At 32.3% G+C, this 27,921-nt stretch overlaps 2 protein-coding genes across 6 annotated transcripts in view; one reads left to right on the forward strand and one right to left on the reverse strand.

Annotated features, from left to right (window-relative positions):
• Positions 1-3,163, forward strand: part of LOC123707811 (microtubule-associated protein futsch-like) — a 108,582-nt gene extending 105,419 nt beyond the window's left edge. The window contains exon 33 of the mRNA XM_045658159.1: positions 19-3,163. Coding sequence (XP_045514115.1) covers positions 19-188 — 170 coding nt within the window. The 3' untranslated portion in view covers positions 189-3,163. The remainder of the gene's footprint in view (positions 1-18) is intronic.
• A 903-nt stretch (positions 3,164-4,066) lies between these two features.
• LOC123706981 (myogenesis-regulating glycosidase) lies at positions 4,067-26,579 on the reverse strand. Of its 5 annotated transcripts, none has more exons than XM_045656687.1 (9): positions 26,483-26,579; positions 20,778-21,301; positions 15,636-15,730; positions 11,762-11,900; positions 9,260-9,482; positions 8,449-8,628; positions 6,796-8,207; positions 6,329-6,506; positions 4,067-5,712 (listed from the first exon to the last, which is right to left on the reverse strand). In XM_045656687.1, the coding sequence occupies exons 2-9, from the start codon at positions 21,276-21,278 to the stop codon at positions 5,576-5,578; spliced, it is 2,865 nt and encodes a 954-aa protein (XP_045512643.1). In that variant the 5' UTR covers positions 21,279-21,301; positions 26,483-26,579; the 3' UTR covers positions 4,067-5,575. The 5 variants fall into 5 exon arrangements, with proteins under 5 accessions (XP_045512643.1, XP_045512642.1, XP_045512644.1 ...); XM_045656686.1 differs by lacking the exon at positions 26,483-26,579 and adding an exon at positions 22,396-22,582; XM_045656688.1 differs by lacking the exons at positions 20,778-21,301; positions 26,483-26,579 and adding an exon at positions 19,747-20,322 and having other exon boundaries at positions 4,068-5,712.
• Between the last annotated feature and the right edge of the window lie 1,342 nt (positions 26,580-27,921).

Consider the following 27,921-nt stretch of genomic DNA (forward strand, 5'->3'; position numbering starts at 1 on the left):
AAACGTTTTTTTTTACAGAAGTGACAATTATACCTACCTACGACACCGATGTTCTCGGCTATTGGGTAGCGGAGAACGAAGAGGCCCTTGAGAAATATAAAATAGACCTATCGCCTTCTGCTTCACGGTGCACCATCAACCTACAAGACCATGAGACCTCCTGCGCGGCCTACAGGCTAGAGTTCTAGGTGTCGGGTCTATTTGTTGACTTCTCGTCGAAGAAGTAAGCTTCCCTCTATTCTGCAAGTGAAAACGATTCTAATTCACTAATATTTAGCGCGAGGACACTAATTCGATGAGAATGTTTACAAATAGATACTTATATGTGATATACTTTAGACAGACTGTTGTGAAATTGTAGTAATTGTAGATGATATATTGTATACTCAGAACATCAACTATACTCCAGCTTAATATTTCGGACATGAGTCGAATCCTAATGAGACGTCCTCGATCGCATCCATCAATTTTCGACCTAATAACAAAAACGTCCATTTTTTTCTAAACTGTTTTCTAGTAGCAACATGCCATTTAAAATCTTATATTTCTGATAAATTTTAGTATTTGGTCTTATACAATCAGTAGTGCTTTTATATACGATTTTTAGCATAACCAGTCCATTTTGTTTAGCCAAAACAACGCTTGTGCGAAAAATCTAAATTTTTGAAAAATTATTTTGCTATCGCATTGTGAGATTTAAAAAATAATACGATTATGAAACGACTCGGCCGCAGCCGCCGGCTTTAAACGGACGTGATTACGAACAAATTCGATAAAAATATAGCGATGATCATACTCATTTGTAAGGTTTTCCTGAGCAACATAATTTTTTACGACCAGAAAGAAACTGACTAAGAAATATATAGAGGTCTTCAAAAGACACTGTGCATTATGCACCAATCGTTTGATAGAAGTAATATAATTGTTTCTTCAGATTAGAAAGGCAAAATCTCTTTAATGTTATTAATATAAGCCAACCTCTGTCAGATAATTAAAAAAATATCCTCATTATTTCTTTAATTATTTTGTCAGGTAAAATTCGTATAATGCACAAAAATAGTACTAATTGAATATAGCTCGAACATTATTAGATACGCCCAAAGCCTGCATGGGACTTCTAATGAGTATCGAGCAATTAAAAATTAATTCATAATAGATAAGTTCGAGCCACTACTGCGAACAGTTTTACCGATACAGGAACTTGTTATTATAATTTAAAAGTCATGAATAATTCACCATGATGTAAAGTGCATCTTTACGGCGATGTATTTTACCTTAGTTCAAGAACAGTTTTTGCCTTTCTAAACAATCAACGAGCCTAAGACGATAGAGCTTAATTCATAATATAAAAAGGTTTATTAGAAATACTAAATACAGCTGAGTTGTGTTGATATTTAATTTATATGTACCAACTCTAATATCTGTTAGACATACAGTTTTGGTGTTTATTAAATTTATTTCGTGTTATGGTGACTCATAAAATATTTGAATCTCTAATCCTTTTTACAGTTAAAATTCAATTCAATAAACAAATTTCTAGTCGAGTCCCAAATATAAAACGATAGATACATAGTATTATAATACGTTCCTATTTGCATTGATTTTTGACATAAATAATTTTGTTATTAAATATTTATTATTGGTGTAACGTATTCAACGTAATTCCTCGATATTGAGTGTATAGTGCGAATGGTGAGCGAAAGGTCATTATACCGTCTAGTCTAGGACGTAAGCTTGGACTGTTCTCATAATAATATAAAAAAGTCTTCATAATTTCATTTTTGCCAATGAAAATAAACTTTTAAGTCAATTATTTTAAGTCATCCATAGCGTTAAGCTAATCTTATGACTACAACTATTGCTTTCTTTGCCAAACCTACCTATAGAGAACTTTCTGTATATTACACGCACCAGCACAATGTATTTATCTTTAAAAACGAACGTTTGTAAGGACAAAACTACTAATAATTCTATAAATACTATATATTTTTATGTACGAATAACAGTTTATTTATAATTATTTTTCTTATATGGCTATAATATATTGCGTGTTAACTTGTGTGAGTGATAGTATTTTGCTTATAACAATGGACCGGTACAGGGGGTTACTAACTTGCATGAGATGGTATATCCGGTCATCGACTGCTAGCGATACATCATCCAACAACAGTTTTATAAGATCACAATTCCCATAGCATTTTTTATTTACTAGATAATAATGTTCCAAATCGATCTTACTTCTAGCTGAAGGCTTTTTATTGCTATCATATGTGGAGATGATGTATCGGAAGTAGTTGAAGACAAGCTTTAAGAGTGCTAGTTTTAGCCTTTTCCTCTCGGATGTCTCATAATTTCAATTGGCTTTTTAGCCGGACCCGAGATTTACTATTGTATTTATAGCTAGAAGTCTAATTAATGCATATTATTAGGAATATTAAAATGTTGTTAATTAAGAATTGTATCAGCTTAGAAAACATCAATAGCTCTGAATAAAGTCATTATTAAAATTATTAAATGTTGCATTTTTCAAACGCGTGTGTTAGTTTTGTCTGCTGTTACAAAATTTATTATATCTATATCAAAGTTAATTATAATGTTAAATTAATGTTCAGATATCCGGAAGGGTGTTTTTAATTAAAAAGAGGATTTTGTTCCTATTGCTTCGTGTTTTATGTATAAAAGATTTGTTAGGAAGACCATTGTGTAGATAGGTTAAAACCGGGATGTAGATATTGTTCGATAGAGTGGGAGATGTGGTGCTAACAACCGATTGTGCTAGGTTATTGGCCATTAACATGACGATTGTGGTGCGTACAGAACATACTATACTATTTCCAGCTAATCATTAAATGAAAATGTAAGCTCAGGATGAAACCGGCATTTATTTCTATACGCACCAATTTTCGTCATTTGGCTGACACGCTTAATGGTAAGAATGGCTGCTTAAGTGATATTTTATATGAAGTTGTTTTAATTTTTGCTATGTTTAATAATTTAAATAATGATATTAGTCCCTATGTGGATGTTAGTTATCTGTAACTATTATTGTATTATGTAAATTAAAATGATAAAAAAAGATTCATTGTATCAGTCACGTCGCTATTCCCCATTCAGCGTGTTTGGTGATGTATAAGAGATTAAAGTAAATAAAATATAAAAAAATGATTGTTTTTTTTATTTCTTCCCATTAGACGTAAGATACTCTAAGTCTACTACGAAAGCAATGTCCGGGGCTTTCATTAAACTGTGGCAATATCTTAATCTAGAAATAGAAAATTTAACTCAACAAAAAATTATTAGAAATCCTTATAAGATCTTCTTGAGTTTTGTATATAACTAATGAATACACAAAAGCACAATTCAAAAAACAATTTTTTTTAATGTTGCTGGATTTTAGGGAATTTCTCAAGTCACTTTAGGTCCAACTATATAGAATTTATTTTCATGACGTTGGTACTTGGTAGTAGTTAAAACTAAGAAACAACGAAACATGGAGGCCACAAAAATATTATGCAAATAACAGTCTAGCCCAAACAAAATGGCTTTTTATTAACTATAACATGTTTACTAACAACAACTTTTGTAACATTGTAACTTTCACTAAAAGGTGAACGTAAATTTCTCGTAAATGGCAATGAAGAAGTTTATTTTGAGAGCAAATAAAAAATCGGTGGCTGTCTTAAGCCTCTTGGTTGGCTTTCAGAATGTATGCTTTTGTATCACTTTACTTATTAATGGGAAGTAGGTGATCACTAATCAGGTATCTGATACACCCCGTCCATTGTTAGTAGTGTTGGGTCTAAGGAATTCCTAACAATGTTTTCCTTCGCCATTACAAGCAAGTTAATTACATTAAAATGTAGAAATAATCATTGCACAGGTTTTACTTTTAAATTCATTTGGACACAACAAATGTAGTGTATGTAACATAGACATTAAGTAAAATACAAAAAAAAAAACAAAGCAAATCATATATTTAAAATACAAATAAATTGGCAGAGTATTAATTAAATATAAATAATTAATTAACTAGACAATAATTATATTATAAAGCTCATCTTAATAAAAACAAAAATAACTACAATAAAATATATCAATTAAAATTTTCAAAAATTGTATTGTATTCCTTACATTATAACGTCTTATTCGTCTTCATAAAGTTAAACTATTTTTTATTTAACTAACGGAGTTATTATCTTTTTAAGGATTAATTAAACTCAATCCTTAATTGTTTTTAATAGGGCTTATTCTTTGATTACTATTATTACAGTGAAAATAAAAATTTACATAATTTTATTGACAAAACTTTGACAAATCGATTCGTTCGACAAGAGTTAACGAGAAGGACGTCTTCAACACCAAATTTAGTTTTGGTAAAAAAAATATTGAGACTTTGATAACATGTTGTGGTTTAAATAAAAGTTATTTTGGTATTAAATCAAGGAGTCGGTTAAAAATATTAACTACCTCAATAACTGGATACTTATAAATGTATATATATCTTATATTTATAAGTATAAATTTGATATCATTTTATTAGGAGTTATGTGCTTAATATTTTAGGTATTAATAACTATGATAAACACAGTCGTTTTATTTCTATATGACATTCCAATAACGCTGAAGACTAGATTTTGTTTATGTTGTTCGCACTAAATAATACTTATGGTAGACAAATAAAAGCGAAGTTTAAACACAATTCAAATATACAAGCATTGTACTTATTAACGATAAGTAAACAGAAACTAATTACATATTCCATCTCTTTCCATCAAAATATAAACATAGTTTAACAGAGACGAATAGTTCAGTTAAAAATGTTATTACGATGGTTTATTATATGAAGACAATGATGCACAGGAAATTATGACAAAAAATCTTATTTAGCTTATGTTTAAAAGTAAAACAACGCCACTATATTTAGTTCCAAATGCTATATATATATTAGTACTGTAGCAAACCTATTTACCTGATTATGTACCGTAATATACAAAATAGGTAACTTAATATACTTAAAATAAATTGTTATTACGTATGAAATGAACACGATTTTTGCTAAACTTTATACATAGTGATAATTTTTTTAAGAGCAACGTTATTATAGAATCTAAATCTCTATATATATATAAATAGGAGTATTCTAAATCTAAAACTTGTCATTGGTACTAGAAAAACCGTTTACGATATACATTTACCATTGTATCGATTATTTTTGTAAGAAATACCTCAATAACAAAAGTTCGATAAAGTAAATGGCACTAGTATTTGCTTTAAAATGTGTGATCATCATATTGCAAATGATCGTGTAGTATAATCTATAAAGATGACACAATCAATAAGTTACAGATATTATTGTATTTCCATGGTTTAATAAGACTCAAAACTACAGTCGGCAATGGCAAGAAATCTGCTACTCAACTCAATTAAACTATACCAAGAGATCGCTTTCGATATACTTAAAAACTGTATTATAAGGTCGCTCAGACTATTTTCGATGTCTTTGAAAGTTCTTAACATTGGTTAGGTCACTTTTTCACAGCACACTACAGAAGTCTGCCCTTTTGTATGTGCCCTATTAAAATCTCATATCATCAGGTTTTCTTATAAAGTAAGCCACTCTATGTATGGGTACCCTATACTCGTGCATCCACCTGTTTCCCTTTCGCAAGGAACCGTCGATGCCATCCTGCCATAGACCCGCCGGGAGGTACACTGAAACATTTACCGTAAATTTAAAAAATGTGAAAATTATTTCTCCAATTTTTTATTAATTTACGAATTACACGCATACTTATAAAATATATAATACAACAGAATTTTTAAGTAAAATGCATTATTATTATTAGATTTTACTATTATATACGGAAAAGAAAATGTGTGCGTGTATTAGTTTGCACACGTAAGAGGTCAGACTTCTTTATGATCTTATTTTTCGAAAAATTATCTACTATATGCAACTTTACAGAAATTGGTTAAATAAAGTTAAATTAAATAAAGTTTAACAAAAGGCTTCTATTATCATAAGCATAATAGAAGAAATACAAATAATACAATTAATTCATTTTACCTTATTACTACTATTACAGAATTTCATTAATTTTAATAGAATTATTATTATAATAGTTATCGTTTTTATATATTTTTGTTATTAATGGCTTCAGATCTCTTCGAATCAAGCGTGGTAGGGACAAGTAAAAGATGGCTCGTAACGGAAAAATGTGACGGTAAATCTTTTTACAACGCCGATAAAGAAGTTTCACTTCAAAATGTTTTTTGATAATTTTTTAACTGTTATATAAACTCATCTCCAAACATATTTGCATCTGACCTTCTCTAGTAGTCTGATTAGGGAATAGCACGGGAGCTACGACAATCTCATCTCCAATAGTAAACTCGTCCCTGACCAGTAGAGATGCCTCTCCGCCTGCCCCAAGCCATAGAGGTCGAACTAGAGGGAGTCCTTCTTCAAGGGCCTCTCGCTTGTACTTTAGTAACAGGGGTGTTATCTGGAAATAATTATTTCAATCAATGCATGTGCACGACATATATACAAAAAAGTTCATGCGTTCGAGACGAAAAGTAATTTAACATCCTTTGTACTATACAAGGCAACCTTTTGGTACACATTATGACACACGAAGTTTAAAATGACATATGGGCAGTAAATCATATAACCGATCATAATATATAGGTTGTTATTTGTGTCTAAGCAAATATGTACAAATTCTAAAGTCACTGAATTACTGCAAGTTATAACATAGCATATTTTATGACAAAATAAAAAATGAAACTTACAAGCTTCTGTCTTAAAATAGTCAAATTCTTGGCCATCTCTAACACTCGCTCATCGTTGTATTTACTGGGCAGATGAGTGAACTTCATCACGGGTAGGAATGTTGCCATCTGCAACCATCTTATATATAATTCCTTTTCGGGTAAATCGATACCATTTTCTTGGGTGGCATTTGTTGCATTTGAGTCCAAGGACCCCTTAGCTGAAGGTAGAAATTGCTCGCTTCCAGGCCAGTAGATGTCTCCTCCCACTGCTCCTGGCATGATAAACGGATAACCGTTCACGCCATAGGTTAACATTGTCGGTATAACAGACCTTAGAGCCTCCCAACTAGATTCAAATGGTGGCAGAGAGACGAATATTGGAGGTCTTGGCAGGCTAACCGCAGATGACACGCCAATTATGTTAAGACTCTTTTCAAAAGCTTTTACAAAAGCTGTTTTATATTGGTCCGGATTAATTAATCTTTTTTCACACCTGTAGTAGTGAGGCATATCATATGCAGTCCCTAAATCGAAAAAAAAGGAGTCTATATGATATTCATCCATAACAATCTGAAGTTTGTCATATATCCATGCATGGGCTCTCTGGTCTGTTGCATCTAAGACCCCAGCGCTGTCTACCGACTTAAAACGTGTCAAGGCTGGTATTTTTCTATCGCCATTTCTCTCTGTTATTAGCAGCCTTTTCTGCACAGTTTCAGCGAAATTTCCGCTTTCAGTACTAATAAATGGTTGTATTGTAAATGCTACCTTGAAGCCCCGTCGATGTAGTTTGTCTACTGTTGTATTTAAGGTTTTAAAACGGCTCGTGTCAACGGTAAAGTCGCCAATTTCATTTTGCCAAAACTCGTTAACTAGTACGTGGCCTTGTTTTAAAAATCCAAGATCTATTACATCCTCCGTATATTTTGAGATCGTTTCGGCTTGTAGTTCATGTTTGAATCGAGGTGCAATTTGCCAGACTGGTTCCGAAATAAGGGATTCCAATGTCTGCATGTCAGCTGGTTTCAAGCCGTCCCATAAAGGCGCTCTGCTATGGCTGTGGATGGACGAATGTAAAGATTTCATGTCAAGCGATGTACATATGTTATATTTTAATTCTGGAAACTCTGTAAGTTGATTGGCAAAAGCGAAGTCATCGAACTGAGCCTTTACGCAAATTTGTTTATTTCTATTGTTAACTGCGAGGTAAAGTGGTGTCTCCTCATCGACAATGATAGCCGCTCCCTTTGAATTAATAAGGTAACGAGTGAGGACGTTGCCAAACTGATTTTTCTGCATGTCTCCAGTGATAAAAGGTGTAAACTCGATGGATCCCGAGTCCAACGGCCATGTGAGGTTAGCAGATTGTCCTCCGCCGTACCAATGAACTTTGGTTTCACTCCAATCAAAGCAGTCCATTGGTGCGATATCTGTAACGGGTTTTTATTTTTATTATTAAGATGTTACTGTTGTAAATGTAAAGTGTTTTGCATTGACATTTTTTATTAAAAACGGGCAAATTTTTCTCACTCGGTGCTGATGATTTTTAATAACGAAACCTAAACAGATGAAGCAATTTTATTAGTTTAGTTTATACCTATAGTTGAAAACTTATTACTACTTTTAGACCTTATTTCAGAAGATTGTGTCAGTGTCAGTCATGTTACTTACCATTGCGAAGTGCCTTCCAATGTACGGAATAGCATGTTGTGTTATCAACTCCAGGATCGTGCGGAAGACACTTAAGATAGAAGCGAAGATCCTCTTGCCACTCTAAACAAATAGATCCGTCTAGTCGTCGATGCTCTGGAAGACAGGGGAATGACTTCTTTTTGTTCTGCACTCCTATAGCTGGAAATAAATTGTTTTGTATATTTATTTTTGAAACCACAGAATAACACATGCATTTTCTATTGTGTTGGTATAACTTATTCTAAAATACTTGACAATTACGGTAAACATACATTTTACATAAAATAATGAAAAATATAACACTCTGGAATATGTGAAAAGACGGGTGAATTCCACCTACAAATGCTTAAATTAGTTTTTAAATAGGGAAAAGCTAAATTATGATTCTCACAGTACATTTGCAAAGGGCGGATGGAAAAGGCTTTGACCCGCATTTAAATAATGTTATAGAACAAACAAGAGCAGTGTTGGCCTAGTGGCTTCAGCGTGTGACTCTCATCCCTGAGGTCGTAGGTTCGATCCCCGGCTGTGCACCGATGGACTTTCTTTCTATGTGCGCATTTAACATGGAACGGCGAAGGAAAACATTGTGAGAAAACCGGCTTGCCTTAGACCCAAAAAGTCCTGACATACTTGCCTATTCAATTTACAAACGGTCATAAAACAGATACAGATATCTGAGGCCCAGACCTAAAAAGGTTGTAGCGCCATTGATTTCTTTTTTTAACAAAGTAATGAATATTATTTCTTGGTTATAAGAATTTTAGTTTTACAAATTACCATTACATACCTAAGCTTGCTCTCAATATCTCGATATCATCTCTATTAAATATTCTGATTAATCGTTTTCCCTCGTTGAACTGTACGCTCTCAAAGTATGCCTTGGTAAGCGCCTTCTGTTGATATAGCGTATACGCGAAGCCGATGAAGAAGGCGACTGCTAGAAACATTAGGAGAACGAAGGCACGCAACTTGTAGTCGGTTGGCTTCTTTCGCATCTTTTGGGGGATACTCTGTAATTGAAACCAATAATCGAAAGTTCAACATTATGTTTTATTGTATAAGGACTTTAAAACTGTATTATATATATATTGTATAGGTTTGAATTAATTAATAGTAGAGATTTTATTATTAAAGTAGCTGCCATCGCGAACTTGATTTCGTCTTAATATGATTTTATTTCTCCCTTTTTAGTTACTACATAGCACAATATAGTACGTTTTTGCTATGCTGCCCGAAAAACCTGTACGCTTTTCCGGAATAAAATACTAAATAAAACTAAATTTTCCAGTTTTATCCGAAAATATTTCCAATTATTCTCTCCATAACAGATTTCGACAGAGTTCCCGGCATAAATTTAAAAATGCTCGATGTAGTCCAGCCGTCTTCGAGGTTTTATTTTATTAATTAGACTTACTCGTATAGTGATAGGAATGATTGAAAGTACACAAAAGTAAATAACTGTTTTAAAAAAATAGCAATAAAACCAATGCAGAAATGTGAGGGCCAGGCTTCGGAATGTGCTGTACCTACAATCAAGTATGTTTGATTAAGTTACATTTTTGAAAGATTCCAATAAAATAAAGAATAATCTTTAAAGTATTCAATTATATCTGACGTATAAATAAACCATTAATTATATCTAAACTATTAAACGTGAAGATATTTAAGATAGCTAGCAATATCATTATAATGCGTAAGACTTTTCGATATGACATAAATCTTAATAATTGTACACTATACACTGCAATTAACATTTTATAGTGCATAACTTGAATTCAATAGATTTTAGATGTAAGATATACAAACAAAACCAACTGAGCGTGTGAACTTATATTAAACTAGCGGATCCCACAGTCGTTGTCCTGACTTAAGTATGAATATTGATTTCGAATTGGTATAATTAACTAATAATTCCTTATGATATACAACATTCTTTGTTTGTTTTTCTGGCGCGTATATAAATAGTTTCGTTGGTATTCCGACATGGGAACAGGCGACATATAACTGGCCATGTGAAAGACATGGATTTTCAAGATTAATGCCACAAATAATTTGCGACTGTCATTATTTTATATGTATTTTATCAATAGAATAACGCAGATCGAAGCATTTGTTTTAAACGATATTTATTTTTCTTACATCCTATTTCACGATACTGGCAGCACGCATGCAGCATTGTGTTGCTGTTATTTCAAACGCCATAAGGTTACATGAAAAAAGGTTGAATTGTAATAGCGCTATGCACTAAAAATTGACTGTAACAAAAGTCTGATTACTTAGTATGGTGGTTAAGTATTCTTAAATTTTCTAATTTACCGCACATAAGAAACACAACAAAAAAATAATTCGCGTAATCGGTCCAGCCGTTCACGCGTGATGCCGTGACCAAGGGAAATAGTGAGTCATTTTTATATATATCTCACTAAAAGGTTAATTTGTTGGTAGGTTGTGTTATTTTACGTTTTTTGTGGACGATAAAATTTTTCTATCGGCCGACCGAATTTATCCGGTATATTCGGCTTAAGGTGAAATTGTCACAATACATAAATAACATCACTAGTCGCTGTTTGTAGATTTATAGATAACGTAATGTAGAGACGCTTTCCAGTTTCCACGGGAAATTTCTGTATAATATTGAGTGTATTTAAGCAAGCTACGTTTAAGTTTAGTTGAGATTATCATTAGGTACAACTAGTAGTGACCAAACAAAGAAATTTAGTTTTTATTTTTTCGATACCTAAACGCTTCATTCCTTAGAATTATTGTATTGTCTACATGACGAACATACACGCAATAATTCTAAAGCCATGAACGTTTACGACTACTACCAGGGCGAAGAGAAACTAACTCCCTAACTTTCTTACTAACTGACGTGAGACTTATCTTAAATTATCGTGATTTATGTATCTTTTTACTTTCTATTTTTAATGTATCATCTTTTTAGTTTGTTTTGTCTTACTAAATGTGTATAACATGTATTTTTGCACTACTTGCCTATCTTATGTAATTTAATACATTTTTATTTTTTTCTTTACTCACAGTGGTTGCCTGGAAGAGATCGCTCGAAAGCGTTAAGGCCGCCAGTTGCCCTCCTTTTGATTTAATTATGTTCATTTTTTTTATATTGTAGTGTAACAAAGTGTAAATAAATAAATAAATATATAAAGGACTATGGACGGGAAAAGATTCTTTTATCTATAACTTTTGTCTCTGAAAAGAAATGTTTCACAGCTTAAGTATTAGCTCGTGTCGTTATTAACCATAAAAAAATATTATATAAATAAATAACCTGCAGTTTCTCCTTCAGTAAGCTGGCGAGTGAATTGACCGAGGTAACAGAGTTGCTTGGAGAGTAGTCCTCGTCATCCATACTAAATTCAGACCGCGACCGTCGTGGTAGCTTACGACGCGGGGACCTGAGAGGGGTTCTGAAACAATATACAAAACAATACAAAATATGCAAAAGACAATCATCATATATCTACTGTTTTTAATGTAAATCACATAAACAACTTTCATATTACGTCTTACAAATATTGATTATTAATTATGTCTTTGTTTAACGCTTTTTTACTTGAAACTGTTAAATATCAGACCGTCGACTTCTGGTTGATATGGTATCTAAGCAATGAGAATAAATAAAAAAATTGGTATTGTAAGACAAAATCATCAAGATGTATGCAATCAAAGTAGTCGGTACTTGAACCTCAGACGCACAGGCGCTGATTAAAGATTAAAGTTGGCGCCTAGTTGATAGTACCAGTGACCCCGAGGTGGTACTCTCTTCGCAGAACGAATATCTATCACAATACAGCAATACTGCCAACATGTACATTGCCAATGGGGCCAAACTTCTCTCATTTGTTTTAATTTTCTATACATCATTTAATTATTATTTCTGTATTATAAATACTATATATTTGTGTGTTCTAAATAAATTGATTGTATAGTAATGTGCATGCAAGAAAATTCTGTTAAAATTTACCCAAGAACACAGTTCTAATCTTGATTTTTAGTTTACACCTTGTTAGGATTTCCTCATTATCTTTTCCAATTCTACTAAGTAAACAAGTTGTAACCGGTTCATAGGATTTGCTAAACGTAGAATGTTCTTGAACTTGTAACAGATAACCTCATAACTAATATGTCGCATTAAATAAAATTCTATATACATTATATGTGCTTAAAAGGTGAGATTTTTGTTTGTTACTTTGATTTTCGATCATGGGATGGATACTTAAATTGCTGTCGAAAATCCTTATGTCCAGGTTCTATTAGATATAGAAAAAATATATGGCTAGTATATATACCCATATGATAGATCATATGGGTATTTGTACTAGCTATATATGTTTATGAACTTTCTATAAAAAATATACCAGTAGTAATTAAGATTGTCATACAAGATATGGAATTATTGACTTAATAATTACGCAAAACGGGTAAAAAATCATAAAAGATTTAATTTTAAGTGCAATCACTATATATTTGTAAATTATACAGTATATTTTGCACAATGAGACAGAATGGTTCTTTTATTACACTAAGTGCAGTGTGCCTTATCACTATTAACATAGTACATATATTTACATGAATGATAAAAACTAGTACTGGAGTAAAGGAATAATTAAACCGTGACCTGGTAGACGACTTCCGCTTTAGTATTTGCTTGCTTTTTTTTAATTGTCTTAATTTTGGTTACTAAAATGTTCCATATTATTTTGACGGCTTATAATTTTATACGTTGGTAAAGTAAATAAATACCTGTGTAAACTCAAGTTAACTTATTAACGTAGATAAACATTTTGATATTAATTCACAATATATTACATTAATTAGAACCTTTACACAATGTCTATATAATAAATATTTTTGATGTTGGTTTAACAAATAAAGATCAAAATCTATGGATCTAAAACGGAGCGAGAAATCTCTGCGCGCGCGCACGTCAATGCGGACTGACCGAAGTGACAGTTTTATGTTTGTAAGGGATAATCACCTAATTGCTGTGAGACTTTCTGAGATAATTAAATAATATTTTTATAAAAGAAATGTAAGGAATAATTTTTCCCTTCAACGAAATTTTAGTAAAATGAACGGAGATATTATAATAGTATCTTATAAAGCTTAAAGTGTATATTTCTTTAAAGAATACAATTTTTATGCAAATGAAAATACTTATATCGTAATAACAGTACCACAAATAGCTGTTAAATAGCAGAATTGCTATGTTGCTATTTTTATCATATTATAATACAATTGCACTGTGTTTTAGTTGACAAATTATACTTTCCTCGAGACATTTCTAATTGAGGTTAATCGCTAAATCATTAAAAATTCAATTAACCTGTTGAATTGTAATTATAAGCTGCACTTCAAACTATTTAGGTTTATTGAACTAAGTTGAAACGTCTTATTTCAATGCCATTTTTATTCAACATAGTATTTGTCACTAGTAATTTAATTAAGGATTAAATTCTAAATTGAATTTAGTAATTTCATTAATCACTCATTAAAAAATGGTCTTTCTTGGTACTGAAAATACAATACAAGGGCGCTCGCGATATCTTGTAAAGTTTCTATAGGACACATAACCATCTTATTTGGCTTCGCTGTTGGGTGAGGTATGTTTACAAGTCGATAACTGCTTAGCTGACGTAATAAAATCACGTTCTCTGAATGAGTAACTTGAAGCCGACATTGTTTATTTTATTCGCAAACTTATGTGAGAAAATTCTTTTCTCAACTAAACTGAATAGTATTCTTAATAGTTTTAACATCCCATTTTCCCGTAAAGTATATCAGTAATATAACTAAATATATAATATTCCTCGTACACAGATTATAATAATGGTCTTGTGTTGAAAGGAATAGATGGTAACTTACATTCTTTAGAAAGGAAATGATCTACGGTCTACGATCAATCTATCTATCCATCAATCTTTACACGATTTTTTTTATTGCGCTACAACTTTTTTAGGTCTGAGCCTCAAATGTATGTATATGTTAGCAGATCATTTGTCAATCTAATAGTAAGTGATGCTGATCACTCCTGTGCATGACAGACGCTGTCACCTTTTTGGGTCTAAGGCAAGCCGGTTTCCTCGCTACGTTTTCGCGCACATACATAAAGTCCGTGAGTGCATGGCCGGAGCTCGAAGCTACGACATCAGGGATGAGAGTCGCACGCTGAAGAAATTAGTCCAACACTGCGGTTATACACGATTTATGATCATATATTAGATTTCTCTTTATTAATCATCAACCAAACTCGTATAACAAACCTAGTAACACCTCAAGTGCAAGACGGATCCTGCAATCATACATTCGTAATGGCTGCGATGTGTGTCAATTGCTACTTACCGGTGGACGAGATGATGATTTGACACCTTACCGACACATAAAGAAGTATAAAACTTCTTGCATATCAATAATCTGAGACCACTCGATATGTATCGAATTCATTTCTATTTAGTTACAATAATCCGATCGCAAAAGTACGTTAACAACAGCAACAGCAACAACAAAAGATGTATATAAGCATTCCATACACTAATGTGTTGTCAATTCCTACTTATCGGTGCACGAGCTGTTGAATTGACACCTTACTATCACATCAACACGTATAAAACTAGTAGTATATCAATTAAAGTTACGACTACTAGATATAACTATCTAGTAAATTTAAACTTCGTACGGGTCGTTAGTTACCTGTTGCAAAAGTATGTTAACAATAGCAACAACTAAATGATACACAATGATGCAATATTCCATACGTTAGTGTATGGAATGTTTAAACGCATCATTTTGTTCGTGGGAACTTTTAAAAGGCTTACTTACCAGTGAAAAATAATCAATAAAAGATTGTGATAAAAGATAAAAATCGCTTTATGCTCCATTAGGAGGCTACGGAATTTCAAATCCAAAGCTATATCGCAAGTAACATTTCTATAAGATCTTACTATGAGCGATCCGTTCACAAAGGGCGGTCATTTCGCAACAGGTCAATGATCGGATGCACTTCCTTATTAAACTGACCACTCCCACGGCTTGCAAACCCTACCGACCTTACGTATATTAAGTATTCAATTAAATATTTAAGCAGATGAGTAATAATTTCTTAAGGCCAATTTATACGTTCTAAGAAATAACATTGTACAGACTTGGATCGTTCTTCGTCCGAGAGAGCGTTATTCTCATCCTGAGTGTTGTCGCCATCGCTGAAGCCGGAAGCTGTACTCTGATGGTGCTCAGGGATCTGTAATGAAAGCAGGTTTATTAGGATCTCATGTATGTATCAAACTGTATACAAAACTCAAGTAAAATCGTAATATATCTAAAAATTATTATAGGAAAATTATTCGAAAACGTTGTTAAAATATATTGTAAATGTATATATTAATTATTATTAAATGTATATATTAAATATAATAAATATTAATTTAACACTATCTTACGTCATTTGACGTCAGTACAACTTATAAAGACGTGATATTATCTAAAATTGAATAATTTGGATTTTAAGATTACATTTTGAAACCCTGACCTTAGTTAATGGTATACAATCCAAATCTCTATGATATTTTACAGCTCGCATTGTGCAACTGTATGCAACTGAGGTGCAAAATTTAGCCAATTAACTAATTACAGTACTTAACTATGCAGTCTGTCGTATGTCTAGATATCGCAATTAATTTTAGACGTATCTAGTGTTATACCGACTTAGTACGTTTAAGACTGTCTAAACATAAAAACATATTCAAATGCAATACGTTAATAATTGGTAACTATTTTCCAAATGATAATCAAGCTAAATCCTTAATCTGTTTTATATATCTATATATAAATATATCAGTAGAAGGAGACCTGGCCGTAAACGCACTTCTTAAAGAATTTTTGGTTATAGTACCAAGTCATTGGTAGGACATCATACTATAAGATAGGTAGTAGTTTATTTTAGAAACAACTCGTTATTGTTTTATACATATTTAATTTTGGTAGCGACATCTAGTAAAAAAACTTAAACTCAATAAAAAAATTACAGTTGCAAGAACGGATTCTAGATGGCGTTGTGTGTAATATTCTTTATCTTATATGCTCAACATATTCGGTGTTGCTCGCTTGACGTCATTTGAAAACGGAAGCCTTACTCAATTTATTTGTACTTCTTTTCTGAGGTTCAAATAAAATCCCGCTTAATCCCTTATATCTTCTAGGTATACTCTTATTATCTATGACATAAAGTAACATAATTTAAGATCAAGATAAGGTATAATAAACACAGTGACACAGCTATAACTCATTATCTTGATACAAATCTTTTGCCATTGTTAACATTCATACAGTTCTATTATATATCTTCCTATAAGCGCTTTTGTAAATATTTTAAAAAACACAAGATACCTGAACTAAAATTTGCTATTTCTTACATAATATTAAATATAAAACAATATTTTGTAAGTTTCAAAATTGTTAGTAATCAGATTGTACATTTATTATATGTTGTTAATATATTTATTTGAAGTATTACTTAGTACCTAGTGATATATTTACTATAAACAAAAACCTTTTTTGAAGTAAATTTTTACTGTCTCTTTTCAACACACAGGATTAGGTAAACTAAATTTTATTTTTAGTAAATAAGCTTGGAGGTTGTAAGACACTTCGACACGTCGAAATCATGCTACATTATATTTGAATCTAAAACTAAATAAGTCTTACTACATGACCCTTTAAAAATAAATAATACGACTATAGAACTTCTTTTGCTGTGCCCTAACAGGGTCCATAATATTGTACTTAGCTTTAAGCCTCATAAACATCTTTTGTAAACGTTATGGAATGCAAATAAATACATGAATACATGAACAAAAAAGTACAGAAAAATATCTCGGTCTTAGAATGGATAGCGGTTTGACGTGGAATACACAAATTCAGCACATCAGATCTAAGCTCTGTTCTCTTATGGGATCACTTTGACACATCGCTCGGTGTATCGCACGTCAGATACGTTACATCATCTAGAACTCGTTGGTCAAGCCTCATTTACTTTATTTAATTGAAGTATGGGGCAGCGCCACCAAAACAAAATTAACGAACATTCAAGTATTGCATAATAAAATTATCAATTATAATACTGTTCCATTATAATTATCTTTCACCTACCATAAAAGATGTGCATTAGACACGTTAGATATCAAACAATATATTGTGCAGTACTTCTGCCTTTGCAGTTGTGGCCACGGTTTCATAAAATCTAACCTTAGAATCCAAATAGTTGTTGATACTTCCAGAGCTGTCGCTACGAAGGCTGCCGTCGCTGTTACTTCTATTTTCACTTCTTCGGCTCAAGTCGGAATCAGATTCTATCCACAGTGGTGATCGATATTTGAACGTGTGCGCAAATGTATTAAAACGAGATGGATTATCCATTTTAATGCTTGTAGACACGTTAACAAAGCATTTTTTTAATTGATAAATTTGATAATTGCAATTGTTAAACACACGGTTATATTGTTTATGAATTCAATGAGTGCAAAACCGAGGTATATGAAATGGAGTTTCAACTTTTAATCAACATTTTACGATTTCTGCAACCGAATCGAAACTATTTTTCAAACATCACAATACAAATATGGAATACAAATCTTCACAATTTTAAAAACACAATACATCGCGTTTGTAACCGAAGTAGGTATGAGCATTGGACCATTTTAAAATTAAAATGAGCACGTTGGTAAGATCAGGGGCAAGTGTAATTGTGGGATCGGGAAGATGGGACGCGCAACCGCTTAAATCGCTGTTTTATTTTATTAAAGCCGTTTTTTATGCTAAATGATATTACTATAGTTGTTCATTTTCTGTATCAAGACTAATTTAAACATATAAACACAATATTCAACCTGTGTTTGATGTAATTTTTATCAGATAAATCGAAAATTACAACAAATTTATATGTTTGGTCCCAGTGGCAGTTTACTTTAAATGCAGCATTTCCTCGCTGTATTGCGAGTAAAACACCAGCTCTGGAGTCAGATTTATCCTTTTATTTAGCCTGTTATATAAAAGAGAGATAGATAAGGATCTACGTCAAACTAATTGTCTGGTAACGATACATTTATCTTCCTATCTTTATGTTGTCACACATATTATTGTCATACCGATACCTTCAGAATATTCCTGACAGTTAGACAAGAGAAAACGAATGCATTAAGTAGTAAATAAAAATATTAAGATCCCTAAGATTGGTGCCCCCGTAACAGGATGTCTAGTAATTTAGATAATCTTTGTCGAGATTCAGTATCAGACAAACACCTTTATAGTATAGACGTTAGGTGTGACGAAAGGAAAGATATTGAATACATAGTTTTTGAAAAATGGGCTTTTCTCTTAAAAGCAAAAAAATCGATTAATGAATCTACTTAAGTCGAATTTAAAGTAATAAGATTTTGCGTACTTCACTATGACCTGTCGTTTCGTATTGTATAATTTATTCATTTCCTACGTGATGTCCAATATTTTTATTTTAATTAAAAAAAAATAGATTTACGCTAATAAATTCAATTATTTAAATTATTTGGGCACGAGGCTCATCTAATGTTAAGTGATACCACTGCTGATGGACACTCTCAATACCAGAGGGCTCGCAAGTACGTTGCTGGTGTGAATTGGTACGCTCTTATCTTGAGGACTTGATCACTTGACTTTGCTGAACAAGCACAAAAAACCGCTTTTTAAGTACTTCTTCAAGGTTATAGAAAAATTCATAATAATCACAACCACAACTCAATTTTAAAGCCTTTTTAACGTAATCGGTACATGCGAATACGCAGTTCTTTTGTAAATATATTTCTGTTTTGCAGTGTGTCGAAGCAATCTTGCACTTTCTACGTTTTTCGCTAAGTTCTATGTGTAATCTTATCTCGACGACAGACACTGGATTAGGGTCATTGAACAATGTATATTTGCTGCTTGATTAGGTTAATTTTATTTGTATTCAAAGAGTCGTAAGATAAAGATTACAGTAACCTATTTCGATGCTTTTATAATATTTTAGTCGCCTTCGCTGTTTGTTACGTATAGAGCGTATGGCTTGAGTTCCATTCTAAGAGAAAAAATAGTTTCGCGTTTAAACGTGGCTAAAAATATCGCATTTTACTTATACTATTGAAATTTAAGAACCTACCGTTGGTTCACGTGTAGACAAATACATTTGCAAATAGAACAATGAAAACGAACACAAGGTTCCGGGTAACAGATCCAACTGTAACTTACATTATTGTTATCTGAAATAGCACTTTGCCCGTAATCTTGTAAATCAGCTGGTACAGATGTTGACGTCTTTCTAAATGGTTGTCTAAGAACTGGGCTGGACTGTTCGGATTTTGTATCTTGTATTTCAGTTGGATCACTTATGTACTTGACTTCCGGTGTCGATGTTCGAAATTCGTATTGATTTTGCGTAAATCCGGGACTCCCAACTTGAAAGTGGACTTTGGGCGACGACGGAGAGCCCTCATCAATATAGGGTATGTCATTTGGGGTTTTGTTAGCTTCGTGTATTAGTTTCTTAGTTTCAGGTGGCATTTCTACATAGTCGTGAGGGTAGGACGGGATATCTATCCTCAAATCGGGCTTTTTTCTTACCCTCATTTTAGTCACCTGATCTCACACAAATATCTTCGATCAAATCTTAACGATAAGTTTTATCGTGTGTCAAGGCTACGTGATGTTCGCGTTCTATTTTAAAAAAATCTAACACACACTTTAACACTGGTTCACGGCATCAATATATGTTACATTAAATATGAATGTAAATAATGATAAAACAAACTTAAACTTTACGCCGTTAGTGTCTTTATGCTACTGGTTGGTTTGATTTTATTTCTTTTGTTTATCAAAATTGTTATCATTTTAGATAAATAGGAACACGTTATTAACTGAGTAAGTCGATGTTGAAATTTTGTTACATATTAAACATTATTATAGAATTTTTATGAACGAAATGATGGTATTTTCTGATGATGTAGTATATGATACGCATACAACCAAGTCTTTCTAACAGTCGTACGATGTAATGAAAAATGTTATGGTTCTTTACATTGAATACTATATAAATGAAACGTTAGCACTAAGTTAAATTACAAAACAGTATTCATATTAGTTTGACATGAATTACGTTGAAGCAAATTATGTTTGAACACTACATGACCATGGTAATAAACTTGACAATAAATGCTTAGAGACAGAATATTAAAACGAGACATAATGTATAAACAATGTAAAATAAATTGAATAATACTCACATTTCCTTGTGTATTGTTCAAGTACTCTTGGCGTAGCAGCTCTATATTCGGCATTGATATTGAATTCCGTCTCAAATTCGTCTTTCTCTGTTCTACCTCTGACTCAGACGTTATCAAAGAATCTGACTCTTCAGCTCCAAACGCTTTAGACGTACTAGGCGTCGACAGATCAGTAGACTGTGTACTGGGACTTGTAGGCTTAGATGACTTGGAAGAATCTGGATCGAGAGTTATGTAAAGAGTTCCTTCAGGAGTATCAACTACTATTGTATCACTGTTTGGTGTGTGAACACTTCCTAAGTCGGATGCGTGAATTTTCGGATTCTCTGGTTCTCCTTTCTCCACGTCTTTGAAGCGTCTAGGTCGAATTGGATCGTTGACATTTTCTAATTCAACAGCTTCGTCTGCAAATGGTATTTTACTATTCGATCGTATTTCAGGCGAGTTTAGACCTTTGGCAACAGCTTCATAAGGTTCTATGTCATTTTCTCGGTCGGTCATCGTGTATTATTTCATAGTAGGACCTGAAAATATACGGGTTTCACAGACATATTCTTAATTGTTAATAAAACTCTCCACAAATCCTCAATCAATTTTAAACAATTTATTTTGTATAGCCAGCACTTGGGTGCTTATAAAAGTAATAAAAACAAATAAATTAACGTAACACTATATTTAAAGTGAAGTCGCAAATGATCAGACTAAACCTTGTGTACATTATCCATTAACACCTTCCAAATAGGAAGAGATATAGAAGACGTGAACTTCGAAAAATTTGTACAGTTATATGTAAATAATATTTAAGATAATATTAGAGATAATAATATGTAAATAATATTTCAATACTCTGTTAGTGTTCAGTTGTTTTTTTAAATATTAAGTTATGCTCACAGTTATTGTATTTGGTAACATTTTTAGCAGTGAAAGATGCTATGCGAACATTGCGGTTGATTGTGATTGGAGAAACGGACTTATCATTTGTTTTTTGTCGCGTGTCCACGCGTGCTGACCAATCACAATAAGAAGGGAACGCACCATCGTGTTGTGTTTTACTCACCGGCAGTTAAGCAAAAAATATCCAATCATATTTGACGACAGAACCTTTTTAAAAAAACATCACTACAGTAGTGTTTGTCTTCAGATTATCGTCCAGACCATAATCTTTTAACACATAGTCATGTCGTCTTGGTACACAATAGTGTCATTGTGGACGGAGGCTTACGCATTATCAATTGAAAAACTATGGCAGTTGTTTAGTTTTTTGCATTATAATGTGATATATAATACATTTATAGGGTTAATATTTAATAGTATCTAATATCATAAAATATCTTGCTGACTTTATTTTCTTCACCTGCGCCGGAGCTCTAAAAGTTTTAGCATTTTCCTCCAAATTCTAAACTTATCCAAGTAAATTATATAATTAATTAAGTAATTATTAAAGTGTTTTAGTTTAGAGCGATTGTTACTTTTATGTAGAGACTAAATTAAGATACTCTTATTATGTTTTAATGTAATAGTAGTAAACTTATAATGGTAAGTAAAATCTAGGCTTCAAGTCCTTATTGGCATTAGAAACGGCTAGATAACAATAATAACTGTTAGATTAAACGCTTACCTTCGACAAACTTATCGTGCATAAAAAAAGTAAACAAATATTGACACAACGATTAAACTCAATACTCCATACAATATTAAATCCAAGTGGTATGTACATAACAGACATAATTTTGAATCCGTCAACTGTTTGGGACAGCAACAATCGTTGTCGGACATCTTGTAGTTGAGACAGCAATTACTTATTATTTTTACTCTACTACGATGGCATAACGTGTCTATTTAAATGTATTTATTATATCTGTATTATTTTTTAAGTTCTAAGGGTTTTAAACGAAAGCTAGAGAATATAGGATTCGAAAGTCAAAATCTAGAAGTACTGCAATTATTTAGTATCAACAGATTCCCGATACTGGTGATGGAACCATTATAACTGGCTTAGTGATTCTAAAAATGATTAATTACAAACCCACTAATTAACTGATAAATAATCTTAATTTCACAATAGACTTAAAATAAATAACCAAAATTTTAAATGAGAATGAGTTGTGTTTATGGCACCGCAGTAATTAGCCAAAACGAGGCAATTTCCAATAACAAACACTTCACAAAATCTATGCTATTCTTAAGCAATATCAATACAAACTGGTCAATTATTCATAACTGTTCGAACAAAAAACTGTTAACTCTGGACCAAAGCGGGAAGAGTGAGCTCATAATTGATAATTCAGTTTTCCTTATTTCAGCACATAAATTATACATTTTACAAGGCTCGGTTGTGTTTTACTGACAGTACATTGTTTCTAATAACAGGTAGTCAAGAAAACATATTAAAAATCATTTACACACACAACAAACTTAAAGTGAGGCTATAGTGATTATCATAATTTGTTAATTTCTAAAAGAATATTTTATTTTCAAAATGTAACTTCAATGACGGATATTAAAATTAGATTATTAACGTTTCAATTGCGATTCCATTAGCAATTGTTGTCAGTGAGACTGCCATATTTAGTTGATAGCTACATCACACCTTCGAGTTATGTAAATCGAATAAATTCATGTGTAGAAGTAGTATCCGGGAAGTAATAACAATAACTTCTTTGTAAATTTCATGCATTTGACGAAGCCATGCCTAACTCTAGAGCTTAATAATAAGTGGTTATCATCTGCCATTTTTGTTATACCTAAGTAGCCACTTAGATATTACTATAATGTCAGTGATTTGCTAAATCGACGGAAATAAAGCGTTATTTAAAAAAAAATAGTTTACTGCGCATTACTATCAATAAGTTAGAATAGAATTTTGGCTGTAAAATTAATTTGGAATAACAATTTATATATATTATACAATATAACTTACGAATCAAGTTTTACTAAAATCTAGAAGTAATAAAAGACCCGAAAACATTTAGAAATGATGTTACCTTTAGTAAAAGATTGCCATGGAAATGGACAGGACACATTATGAGAGAAGACAAAGATAAATTTACGAAAAATGCGACGGAATGGTTTCCTCGCTATGACAAAAGACGAGGAAGGCAAATAAAAAGATGGGAACATGATATAAATAGAACAGCTGGCCATATATGGCTACGTAAAGCTAGACACTGAGAAGAATGGAAGCTGTTAGAGGAGGCCTGTGTCTATGTCACATTCATAGGAAATTAATTATTAGTGTTTATAGTACCTCTTATTTTAATGTACTAGAAATAATATAGATAAGTTTTGTTTATAGATATTATTTTTTATCTTTTTCTTTAGATTTTACTTTTTAGTTATAGTTAGTGTTACTTGTTATTTTGTTTTCTTTTATTATTAATACACTTCTTATACTTTGCCATCTGTAGGTGTTTTTATTTTATCGGGCACTTAGAGTTGCCGGGAGGAAATCGCTTGTTAGCGATAAGGCATCTCGTTGCCTAATTACTTATGAAATCCGCTTTTTTATATGTATGTTTTTGTATAAGACAACGAAGTCTAAAGAAATAAATAAAAAAGTATTTTACTAGGCTATTATTATGATTACTCACGAATCGAAATTGTGTTTCTTAACCGATGATGTTTCCATATGTTACTATTAAGATAGAAGGAAGTAAATAAAATATTTCGTCCAAAATAATAATGGCTTGGTACTAGGCGACACAAATTGGCTCTTTTCTGGTCAGGCTCATGAATCCCTTTACCGTAGTGGAAGTATCACCGATTGTCGTCACATCGTGAAAAAATCAGCACGAGTTCAAGAATCTGAAGTCCAGACCGTTTGAGTACCTTTTTGAAATTCATTTTTTTAAATTTATATCAAACTCACCGAAAGACTGCTCTTTAACGAGTTAATGACGTGTAATTAGGTCATCCTGTAGATATATAAAATAATTAGTAGTGATTACACCATCACGCGTAGCACATATTTACATGTTAATGAGTACAATGTCTGTATTCAGCTGCGCTCATGTGACCGAAACAATCTGATAGATGGACAGAAGATATACATACATAACACCAGGTTCAAACTGAATAACTAAATCATTTGCGACATTTCCTAACATTACACTTAAAATATTCATAAATTTTCTAAATTAAAAATAGTAACCAACGAGCGTGCATTGTGTATGTCATGTGGATGAAGCGACGATGGAATACCGTATGTGGAGAATTGTTGTCTCCTACCCCTTTGGATAAAAAGGCGTAATAAGGGGTAATAAATAAAAATATAATTTACTTTATTGTCAAACATACTTCCGTGCCGTGAATCTTTGGGTTTATGACATATTGGTTTCTTCGCGGAGCATTTCCTTTGCATGTGGTATGAGCGGATATAGAAGGAAAAAAAGAGTAGCGTATAGACGGAGTTCAATCCGGATTCGAAAGCAATACACTCAACTCGAGGGCGAACTCTGGTCAAAGCAGAACATTAGAACTAGAGTACATGCTGGCCTAGAAAGGAATGCAGAAGACTTTGTATTCCTTTCTAGGCATGATCTCACTGGAGATCTTAACACATTATAATGGAAGTTTTTAGATATGGTATTACATAAGGGTTTTCTTAGAGTTATCTGAGGTTATCACGACAAGTGCCTATCAATCTACTCTGTTTACTTCCGTAGTTTATACGTAGCAACGTTATTCTGTAAATATTTAATTTTTTTTTGTATATAATAGAGGAACAAAGGAGCCTACGGGACGCCCATATAGGGCAGTCATCATCATTGGAGGTCGTATTTAACTTGAAGACCCCCACCGGGAGTCGATTCCACAGTTCGCTAGTACGCAAAAGAAAATGGCTTGTGAAATTTCAGTACTGTGAAAGACTTCCAGCCATAAAGGTATTTTACTAGGCTATTATTCGGGTTTACTTATTTAGGGTATAATACCTAACTTGAACTCTAGTACAGGATCAATTTTAGGTACCAAAAACCCGCAGTCGTTAAGTGAACTTACCAATAGACCAGAAGAATACGTAAGAGAAAGATTTATTGCAATAACGTTGTTTTTATGTAGAATTAGGTGTTTCGCCGGAATAAAGACCTAAGGCTTTAGTAATGAGTTATGGCTCAGATTTTCAATTTAGATAAATATCAAACATTAAATTACAAGGAAAATAGACCTTTCTAAATACCAATACTATCTGCAAACCTTGAACACTCGATAATTTTCATATTAATTAATCATCAATTATTGATTTTTCTTAACAGGAAATAATAGGCTATACTCAGTTGTTTTAGCAGTTTTCAAAGTAATTCAAATCCTAGTGGTCAATACGACTCAGGACTAAAAATGTAATTACATTTGTTCGTACGGTATGCTTGACAATATCCGAATAAAGACGACTTGTTATATGAACTTGGCTTTACCATTTTGCCTATAGAAAAATTATTAATGGACCAGATACGGTCTACGGATAGAGGTCACAATTTTTTAGTAGAAATTAATATTCAAATAAATTTATTAAACCGGTGAGAAAATATATATACTTTACTTTAAGATTGTTATTATTGTACGATTTTTTTTTAATGTAAGCTATTTTTTAAGATGATATTAATGGCTTTTTAATAATGTTTATAAAATTATAGTCATAGCAAAAGACGTCAAAATATTTTTATTTATCATTACAAAAAAATATTATTATAAACATATTTATTACTTACACTTATACGAACTATAAACACGAACACTTCACTAAACACTACCACTTACGTACGTTAGTACATACGTAAAAAATAAGCTGCGCAAGATTCGACCGCGTGAACAATACTGAGGAGGGCTGAAAACGTATGCCGTGTCTCACCTTGACTCAATGGTTTTAACTTTTAATTATGCAAACGGCCAGTAAGATAGCATGTCTATGGATAAATATTGTGAAGTCTCATAATCTCCCAGTGAGGAGATAGGTTTCAGTCTATTGATTACGTTATAGGAAAGTATGAAATTGACATCCTTGCTTTCGAAGACAAGCGTTTTACTGTGAATCAAATCCAAAAACTTTACATATCTTACATATCGTTTCATACATATATTGTTCATTTATATATATCTCTTAGTCACCAATATAGAAATATTTGATATATTTTTGCCTGATTTCAATTGATAGATTAGATTGATTTTAAGTAATAGTCTGGCCATAATAACCATAAAAACTTTTCTTATTTTCAAGTTTTTAATTATTTTGACTTTGGAACACATAGACATATTATATTAAGAACTTCTTTTGATTTGGCGCCATTTTACACACTTTTTCGTGTTTATTATCAAATTACAATATGGAATGGGGTTTTAAAGAAAATAGGATTTCAGTGATCGTCTTGCATAAAGTGGGTATGGAGCCGTCGGTCTTATTCCAGACACTTGGTATCAGCCGTATGTTCGTTTATTAACAGTTACAACAACACTTCGTCTATCGAAGACCTGAAAAGATCGGGGCGGCGTGCGAGATGAAGATTCGTGATAGGACTCTGTCGCGTATTATAAAACACCTGAAGCTCGGTGCTTGACGTCGATATACAGGACATGCCCTAAATCAATCTTTATCATTAAAGATTGAATCGATGAAAACACCTGTCGCGATATGCAGGTGAGAAGCACAGAAGTATACCATAACATCAAATTTTCATTCTTGTGAAAAAGAAGTGACAACTTCAGCAAAAGTACATCAAGATACATTCCGTAAATCCATTTTTTTATGTCACAGAATGCACACGGACAGGAGGCTCACCTGATGTTAAGTAATAAGTGCTACGCCGTAGCAAGGCGTCACCTTACATGCAATATTAATATTTCCTCTCGAGACAGACGGACAGAATTACACGCATTACGGTAATAAGCACGCTCCAGTTATGCAATTAAGCCAAGGGCTTGTCTCAATGATACTGTTGTGATTTTCTGAGTTACGCTGATTCAAAACACATTTGTGATTTCTCGTTTGTTTAAAATCTACAAATAAATTGGGAGAAGGCAAGGATCTCAATAAACTACAATGTGTAATGTTTTAAAAATACAAACGATTTTATTATATTAAATTCATTATAACTAATGATCGACTCAATTTGTGCATATTGAACAAAAATGTAATGCAATGAATTTCAAAGCT

The sequence above is a fragment of the Pieris brassicae genome, chromosome 3 (genome assembly GCF_905147105.1).
Source record: "Pieris brassicae chromosome 3, ilPieBrab1.1, whole genome shotgun sequence".
NCBI lineage: Eukaryota > Metazoa > Arthropoda > Insecta > Lepidoptera > Pieridae > Pieris > Pieris brassicae.